The sequence below is a fragment of the Protopterus annectens genome, chromosome 11.part0 (genome assembly GCF_019279795.1).
Source record: "Protopterus annectens isolate FY-2018-M chromosome 11.part0, PAN1.0, whole genome shotgun sequence".
Lineage (NCBI taxonomy): Eukaryota > Metazoa > Chordata > Ceratodontiformes > Protopteridae > Protopterus > Protopterus annectens.
This window is the reverse complement of record NC_056745.1, coordinates 321566411-321576011: the sequence shown is the minus strand read 5'-3', so window position 1 is coordinate 321576011 and position 9601 is coordinate 321566411. Positions and strand designations below refer to the sequence as shown.

General features: G+C 43.5%; 1 protein-coding gene across 3 annotated transcripts in view; it reads right to left on the bottom strand.

Annotated features, from left to right (window-relative positions):
• Positions 1 to 211: 211 nt before the first annotated feature.
• The window catches only part of SLC25A3 (solute carrier family 25 member 3), a 77107-nt gene continuing 67717 nt past the window's right edge, over positions 212 to 9601 (bottom strand). For all 3 annotated transcript variants that reach the window (XM_044087823.1, XM_044087822.1, XM_044087824.1), the window contains exons 7-8: positions 9398 to 9508; positions 212 to 572 (exon numbers count right to left, since the gene is read on the bottom strand). In XM_044087823.1, coding sequence (XP_043943758.1) covers positions 412 to 572; positions 9398 to 9508 — 272 coding nt within the window. In that variant the 3' untranslated portion in view covers positions 212 to 411. The remainder of the gene's footprint in view (positions 573 to 9397; positions 9509 to 9601) is intronic.

Here is a 9601-nt window from a genome sequence, read left to right as displayed (position 1 = left end):
AAAACCCACAGGACTAGTGTTTGGAGTTTAGTAGAAAATTATGCAGCAGTACTAAGATACCACAAATGCATCAGATAAAACTTCAGTTGGGCATGGTCACAGATAAAATGAAAGGTAAAACTAGCCTACAACAAACCTGACAGTACTGAATAATTGCTATACAATTCAAACCTTAACAGGTGTAAATCAGAAATCCCAAGAAAAAGTTAAAAAAGTTTCTACATTATTACTTATTTAATTTTAAACAGACTGAATGAAAATATTTTTACAGCTGTGTTCCATTCCTTATGGAAGGATATGAGCTTAATTGCATTAAATTCAGTATTTAAACTGTTAAATAAAATTGGTCTGGTGGGTGGCAAAGGAAGTACTTAAATCCATGACGATCAGTAAAATAGTGAAGTCCATGACTTATTGAGTCAAACCAAGTTTTTTCTTCAAAGATTCTGGCATCTCTGGTGGTGGTGGTCGAGGAAGTCTGAAGTATACCTTGACAGAATCATAGATAAACCACTGTAGGGCAGTCAAGGTACCAATCATGATAATACGGGCAAACAGTCCCTTCCATACACCTAAAGAGTAAAAAGAAAAGCAAAGTTTAGTTTTGGTAAAAACACACACAAGCTCAATTCTACTATACTTAAATCAAGGAGAATGAACATGTGTTCAATTGTCTTCCAGGCTAACTTCACAAGTGCGGACCAAGAACCAAACCACAATTATTTGTCCAAGGGAGCATTCAATAAACTTGGTTTCAATGTTATCACAATAAGCTTTGCGGACAGGCATGGATGACTAACCCAATGACAGCTGCCTAGATGCAGCATTGGTATCAGTACACTTCATGCCTTGTGTAACTGAATGGCCATTTTGATCAGTTGTACAAGTAGTCCTTTAGGGTCCTCCCCACTTAGGGAACCTTGGCTTTAAGATATGTTCCTGAACTTCCAAATACGTGCTCGACAATTCAGCGCTTTTAATACCAAAAGGGCAGAAGCATAAACCTTATCATACCTATCCAGCAGCCTACTTTTGTAGTAGGTGGATTTCTTCTAGGACAAAGTTTCGCATCCTTTGTTGCTTGGTGGTGATTTGGGGGGGGGGGGGCAAAATGACATGCTGGGGTCTAGCACAGAGTTTAAATTAAAGAAAGACCATTAGACCAACATGCATGGCCTAGGTGATGGAGGTTAGTCTGGGTCCTGAAAAATGGTCTCAAACATTTACAAAAGGATCTTTAAACAAAGGTCACTGCTACAGGCTTGTGTGGGGGGCATAATCCAATAACTCTATAGCTCTTCAATGGGTAGCAAAAGCCTCAGTAACCAGTCACTTGAAATGATCCCTCATTATGGCTAAGGTAGAGATATTGAGGCTATATACACACTCACAAAACAGTATCATAGCTCAGGGCATACCACACTGACAGAATAAATATTATACTTATCCTCATGGATAAGGACATGGGTATATGCTCCACATGATGCCCCCTTGACTGTCCACTGACATTTAACCAATGTCTGCACTAAAGCAAGAGTATGAATATCCTTTGGTTTACTGAACAGTTATGTAAGCAAACAAACTGTCATCTCCCCGCTTGATCAACAGGCGAACTTATAATGGCAATTAGAGAGTCACCATCTGAAGGTTGTTTTTCATTAGGTCCAGAGTGTTGTGTCAGAGCCATAAGATGCAACTGTCTCCTTTGGGGTACTATTCAGGATAAGGGACTACAAACACCGGTCCCAGTGGGCTGTGCGATTGCCACCATATACTGGCACACAACTAAAGGCCCTGGAGCATCTCAACTCCTCAGGACTAGATAACAACTTTCACAGACTTCCAACCAACTACAAGATGCCATTTGGAATCTTTGAATGAATACCACAAGCCCTTTTTCTATGGGCAAGAATGGCACCTTTTCTTGCTTTTAGGGTTTCCAGCCTAAAATCCATCCAGAGTGTGCTCTTCAAACTATCTGGAGATATACAGAGCCGAATATAATTTTTCTGGCACTTCAGAGTTGTATACTGGTAATTGTTGTTTGACTAATTTTATATCACTGCTGGCTTACGTCAGAGTTGTGCACTGTTATTTTTGCTTTACTGTATAGTTTTCCAGATCTCTGCTGAAGGTGCTGTTTTTCCCATACCCACCCTCCCTACTCCTGTGCTGCTGTTTAAATTTGGAGGCTTTTGCAGTTGCCCGCCCCCACTGTAGATTTGATCTGGGACACTCCCCCCAGTCCCATCTCTACCTCATTCTACCCAATAGACTCCTTCTGCACTTGTTTTTAGTCATTTTTAATTTAACTGCATTTTTTAAACTGTTTGGTCTAACATTGCTACATACTCAAGTGTGCTAGCTTGCATTTGAATTGTTTTGACTGCTGTTTTAGCTACTTTTCTGTCTATGTATATTACACACACACACACACACACACACACACACACACACATTATATATATATATATATATTTCCTGTAACTGGTGTAGTCCAGATTCAGATTTGCTGTATCCAGGACTGTATGTAAGCTTCTGAGCCCCCCCCCCCCATGCTTTCTGTGTTGGAGGGAAGCCTTCTAGCTTATCAGTGGGAGTAGTAAGCACTAGGTAACCTATCTACCACATAAGGAGTGGTTCTGGCCCAGAAATTGTAGTTATTGGCCGTTTAGGCAGTTTTTTCATCTCTCAACTTTCTGATTTAAAACCTCACATTTGCACTTGTTTCCCCCCTTTCCTGTAACTAGTTTAGTCCAGATACAGACACTTAGTTTTAGCACTTGAATTTTCTTATTTGTGATCAGCACTTGTTCAGAACTTGTAAGCACTAAATAACCTAGTAATTACTACAGCACTCAACCTTCCTCATTACCTAGAGGAAAACAGTTTTGGTACTTACTTTTTTCACTTGCTTAGAGAAAAACAGCTCTTGTACTCACTTTCCTCACTTACCTAGAGAAAAATATTTTTTTATTCAGGTATGTCCAAGGGTCAGCTCCCAGTGTTCGCTCCTGCCTGATGAATCTGGGCATCTTGGGGCAATGTAGAAATTGCCTCATGTACACAGACAACCCTTCCCTCCTACCACCAAACACTACAACCTGTGAGAGATGCACTTATCTAGCCAAACTGGAGGTAAAGCTCTATCCAATAAAGACTGAACTTGACCGTCGAGGAGAAGGTAAACACTTGCACCACACCACACTCATCAGTCTCACTAAATCTACACCACCAAAATTAACACAAAGAAAAACAAACAATCGCGGAGGCTCTCAATAATAATCTGCTCAAGCAACAGAGACCTCCAAAGCAGAAATGCAAGCAACATCCACCCCCCAACACAACCCAAAGGACACAGCCCGCAGACTCAGTGTGCCACTCAACCACAGCCAATAAGGCAAAACAATGCACCCAACACACTAGTCATAGGTGACTCTATAGTCAGGCACACTTGATGTCCCACTCACCAGGCTAAACAAGAAGGTTACTGTCGGCTGCCTGTCGGGTGCCAGGATTCACACAACCCATGCACTCACGTCACTCCACAAGTACAAATATGACTGTTATTGTCCATGTTGGTGTGAATGACCAGAGACGTGTGAATGACCAGAGACGTACCTCTCTGGACTACATGAATAGATATGGAAGAGCTCTCCGATCTTGTAGCTTAGGCAGATATGACCCTAGCCCTGAGTAGCATTCTGCCATCACCCAGAATAATGCCGCAGTAAAAGGACAAAATTGACTTAATTGGCTAAGCTTCTGGTGCCATTCAAAAGGGATCCAGTATCTGCCTGGGATGACATGGCTGACCGACCACGATGCTTTGTGCACCTGTCACCCCTGGGATTCTGGATACTGGCTAAGGTTCTTGCCGCCCCTATAGTGCCTTTTAGGCAAGGTTCAAATGACAAATTCACCACCGTTAACAGGCAAGCAAAAACTGAGGGTGATGCTACTCAATGCTAGAAAGTCTAAATCTCAAAATGCACTCACATGAAGAACATCGATATCTGTGAAGTTGCAGACCTGGTTCAAGGCTCCAGAGAGCACCCCTGCACTACCAGGCTATAACTCATACCACACTTTTCGACCATGTAACCTGGACCGGAACACCAAAGGCAGAGGTGTGTCCATATTCATTAAGGATATCCACACCTCCAGGCTAGCTGCTCAGCATAATGCAGCAGAGGTTATCCAAGTGCAACTAACTCTGGGCAAAACTGCAATCCAAATTGTAGCTTGCCACAGATCACCCACCATGCCCCAGGATTCCCACTCCTCTTTTCTTGATGTACTAGAAAATATTAGGGTTCATAGGTTTATACTAGGCTATCTGCCCCAAGGCATTTATAAGCCTAGCCCAAAGTTTTGTGGCTTACGCCACCCCTTATGTTAAAAAATACTGTGCCCATTAGTTTGTTGTGCCTCTGTCCAGCAGTGACACAGATGATTCCCGAGGTAAACCTACGATCTCCCATCCACCGGTCAAGATTTCTCTTGAACAGAGCCAGCGAGGTGCTCTGCCTCACATGGACTGGGATTCTATTCCACAGCATAGGGAGTCTCTGGGTGACAAATCTATCCCTCCAGCATGTCCTATTTATATCCGTGCTAAGGTTTAAGTCGCTTGCTCTAGTGGATCTGGTAGATTGGGATTTTGAGGTGGAGCATGTCCATTAATTCCGGGTTGGACATGGCCTTGTATGTCAGGCACAGGTCACCTCTGAGCAGGCGGTATGCGACTGAATAGAGCTGGAGTTTCTTCAGTCTGGCAGCATACGACAGATTTTGGAGTCCCTTTATCCTTTTGGTGAAGAACTTTTGGGGTCTCCCCAATTGCTGCAGGTGTCGGGTGAGATACATCACGAATGGGGCATTGTACTCGATCATTGGTCTGATAAGTGAAGAGTACAGGGAACAATGACCTCACTTGATCTGGATGTGAATCCCTTCATGATCAGATGGGCAATGTAGAAGGTCTTTCTAACCACTTTAGCAATGTGAGTGTCAAAAGAAAGGCCACTGTCAACCTGGGTCCCCAGGTCCCTGATAACCTCTTCTGTGCTTAATGGATTTCCACCTATATGGTAGCTTGGGGTTACCTTGTTTTTCCCCGAAGGGTATGACTATACATTTTTTGGCATTTAACCTCAGGCCATGGCTCTGGCACCAGTTATAAGTTTCCATGAGACCCCTCTGAAGGATATCTGTGCCCGATGTACTTTCCACTATGGCACCCAGTTTGCAGTCATCTGCAAACTTTGTCAGCCATAGTCCTCCTATGTTTGCCTGTACTTCTGAGAAGTAGATGCCGAACAACAGGGGGCCAAGGACAGAGTCCTGTGGGACCCCACTTGTGACCGGCTTGGAGTCTGACATGGCGCCAGCAACTCTAACCCTGTGGGTTCTGTCCTTTAGCCAGTTTGCAACCCATCTTCTTGTGACATATGGGTTTACATTTAAGCTGGTAAGTTTCTCTATAATACCCGAGTGGGGTATTGTGTCGAAAGCTTTTGCAAGGTCAAGGTAGGCTGTATGGACTGCCTTTCCCTCATCAATGGCCTTGGTGACTGTTTCGAAGAAGTCGACCAAGTTCAAAAGGCATGATCTGCCCTTGACAAAGCCAAACTGGGTCGGGTCCAATGTGTGCAAGTCCCCTATGTCTTTGTTTATGAGTTCCATTATGATCCTCTCCATAGCTTTGCAGACCAGGCTTGTTAAGCTTATGGGGCGGTAATTTCCAGGGTCCGTAGAGGTACCGCCTTTGTGGAGTGGGACCACAGTTGCCGTACGCCACTCCTTGGGCACGTATCCTGTGGTAAGGCTAAGATTAAACAGATGCCTTATATGCGGGTTTAGTTCCTCGTTGAGTTCGTGTAGCACAGACGAACTCAACAGGTTCAACCAAACACCCTAATAATGGGCAATTTCAACTATCCCACCATTAACTGGGAAAACTACTCATGTACCAACTCCTTCGCTCAACGCTTTTTGGAATTCATAAACTCCAATGCCCTGGATCAACTTATCCACACCCCCACCAGGGGCAACAATATCCTAGATCTAGTCATTAACATATGTGATCAGTGTTCCACACCTGAACTCAATGCTTCACTGGTCCAATCCGACCAGAAGCTAAATTACCCTAGATATCCATATCCTGCCCCCACCCCCCATTAAGGAAACCATGGTAAAACATTTCTCCAAAGTCAACTTCATGCTTCTTAAGACAAAAGTGGTGAACTTCATGACACCCATGCAGATGGACAATACAGTTACGACTACTGAATCCTACACAACTGCACTTTATAAGCACTTACATGAGTGCATGGATCGTGCTATCCCAAACAGAACCAAGACGTTATCCTCCAAAAAAGGAAGCCAAACTGGTGGTCCCCTGCCATAAACAAACTGTACAACAGAAGGAAGAAACTATTGCATAAAAATAAAATCCCACAAGTGGAGGAGCTCCCTGGTCAGCCTCAGTAAGAAGCTGCAATCCCCGATAAAATCATGCAAAGCTAGTTACGAAAACAAAATCGCCACCGATTCTAAAGACTACCACAAAGCATTCTATAGCCATGTCAAGAATCTCAATGGCAACACTCAGATCTGCGTTGAGTTGCAGCACAATGGCACTACATATACAGACCCAACTGATATTGCCAACATCCTGGCAGATGGGCTCTTTAGGGGGTGAAAGGGGGTAAAGTTAGCAGTGAACCTATCTCTATACCGGAAGAATGCAAAGTTCCTGTAATCACGGCTGCACAGGTAAAAAAAAACTCTCCAAAGCCAAGAACACAGCATCCATGGGACCAGACAACATCCCAGGCTACATTCTACACGAACTACAGAACAAAGTGGCACCCCATTTGTGCCTGCTAAATGGCACACAGCAACGGTTATCCCACTCCACAAGGGGCAGCCACCACAGACCCCGGGAACTACCGTCCCATTAACCTGACGAGCCTGTCTGCAAGGCCATGGAATGTATCATGGAACTTATAAACAAAGACATTGGTAATCTCCAAAACTCTGGACCCCATCCAGTTCGGGTTTGTAAAAGGCAGATCACGTCTCCTAAACCTGATAAACTTCTTTGAAGCGGTCACCAAAGCCGTAGACAAGGGTAAGATGGTTCAAACAGCCTATCTAGATCTTGCCAAGGCTTTCGACACCATTCCCCCACTCTGGAATTATAGATAAACTCACTAAACTAGGTATAAATCACTATGTCACAAGATGGGTTGCCAACTGGCTCACTGACTGAACCCACACTGTGAAAGTAGCAGACTCCAAATCCGACTTCAGACCAGTGACAAGTGGAGTACCACAGGGTTCAGTCCTGGGTCCTCTCCTGTTTGGTATCTACTTCTCTGAAGTACAGGCTAACACAGAAGGTCTTTGGCTAACTAAGTTCGCAGATGACTGCAGACTAGGAGCCATAAATTGAAACTCCTAATGATGTGGACAGCCTACAAAAGGGCCTCACTGAGACAGATGCCTGGTGTCAAAGCCATGGCCTCAAGCTCAATGCCAAAAAGTGCACCGTTATCCCCTTTGGTAAAAACTCTGTACCCGTGAACTACAACATAGGTGGTATTATAACACCGAAAGTGTGATGAGACCTTGGGACACAGGTGGACAATAGTCTCTCCTTTGATAATCACATCGCCACAGTACTCAGGAAATCCTTCTACGTGGCACACCTCATCACAAAAGGTTTCTCATCTAGAAAAATCATTGTTCCCCACTACTCATCACTCATTAGATCCATTATAGAGTACAACGCCCCTTTTGGTATGTACCACACAAGACATCTACAACAACTGGAAAGCCCGCAGAAATACCTCACAAAGAGGATTACCGGCCTCAAACAGATGTCCTATGCAGGCAGTCTCAAAAACACCAGCTTTACTCAAGTCGCATATCGCCTACTCAGAGGTGATCTCTGCCTAACATACAAAGCTATGTCAAACCCAGAGCTGTTGGACATGCTCCACTTAAAGAAATCCCAATCCTCCGAGTTACACGCTCTAGGGACCTAAACCACGTCACCACAATAAACCACATGCCGGAGGGATAGATTCCTGTCCCAGAGACTTCCCATACTCTGGAATAAACTAGCCATCTATAATCAAACAAAGCTCCTCATTAGCACTCAAGAAAAATCTTGATGACTGGATGGGAAATAGGAAATTCACCCCGGGGATCACCTCTGTGGCTCTGCTCGACAGTGGCAAGGAAAATAATTTTCTTGGGTGGCAAAAGCCAGGGTATCTTTTTGGCTGGGCTTGTATAGGCCCCAGGGCCGATAGCCTAGTACCTACCTATAAACCTGTATCACACAAGGCACAGTCAAAGTTAAACAGCATGCATATGCATTACTCCTGTCACTATCGGCACACATTTGTTCTCCTTGAGAACATCCAAAACCTTAAGCAGACAGACTTAAAACCAAAATGCCTAGTGTGTGTGTGTGGCACATTTTATAAACCAAATTCCCTAGGTGATACTTGTCTACACTCCTCTAATCATCTGGCATGACAGAAGTGTAAAATGTGGCAAAATAGAACAAATGTTAGACTAAAAGTTTGTGTTCGTACAAAGAGGAAAGGCTGGGGTTTGTATGGGCAAGATGGAAGATGGACCCAAACTCTGGTTGGATTCAGGGCTCTCTCTGTGGCGGAGTTCCTCAAGTTATGACTGCAGCCTTAACTTGCGCAAAGAACATATGGTGTTCTCTAGCAATATATCAGAATATTAAGAGATGTCTGTAGTAAAGTGTGTACCACTTAACTGGTCCACAACAGGACAGTTTACAGACTAAACCATTTACACCAACTGCCCTTCTTGCTTAAGAATGTAACAAAATAGCTGCTACAGAACCAATGAAATTTTAAAAGTAACCAAGGCCATGATAAGTATCTATTTAAGGCTAAATATCTGATCTAAAATAATTTTTTTTTTTAATCAAACCCTTATCCTATCCAATGCTCAAGAATGAATAAGGGATCAGTGGAGGAAAGTCAACTTCACCACCCAGAAAACATTCCTCTAAACACACACACATTTAGTTAGTTATGCGCACCTGAAAATTATGCCCCATGAAGGAACAAACGTTATTTTACAGGTAACACAATGAAAAGTTAAGGAACATGCTAACCTGCTGTCACTATAAAGTCTCTAGAGAACTGTGAAAGTAAACAAGGGGAATGGATGTGTGGTGGTCACCACAGGAACTCTGGTGTTATGCTGCAACTACTCACCAGCAAGACACAGACAAAGCAAGGCAGTTACTTAAGCCCATTTAATTTGCCCTTGATAGTGAACAAAAAAAGAAAAAAAGAAAAATATCTTGAATGGCATACTAGTGTCAGCTACTTACCTTTAAAGCCAAGTCTCTTTAGGACGGCCCAAGCAGAACTGCCCTTTTCCTTGTTCAATACAGATACCACAGAGTCAGCAGGATGTGAAACAATTGCACAGAACACACCAGCTAAAAAAAAACAAACAAAAAAAAGTCAGTATAAAAGCAACATAAACGAAGAGGTTACTACATTCTGTATGCACATGCAGAATGCACAGAACA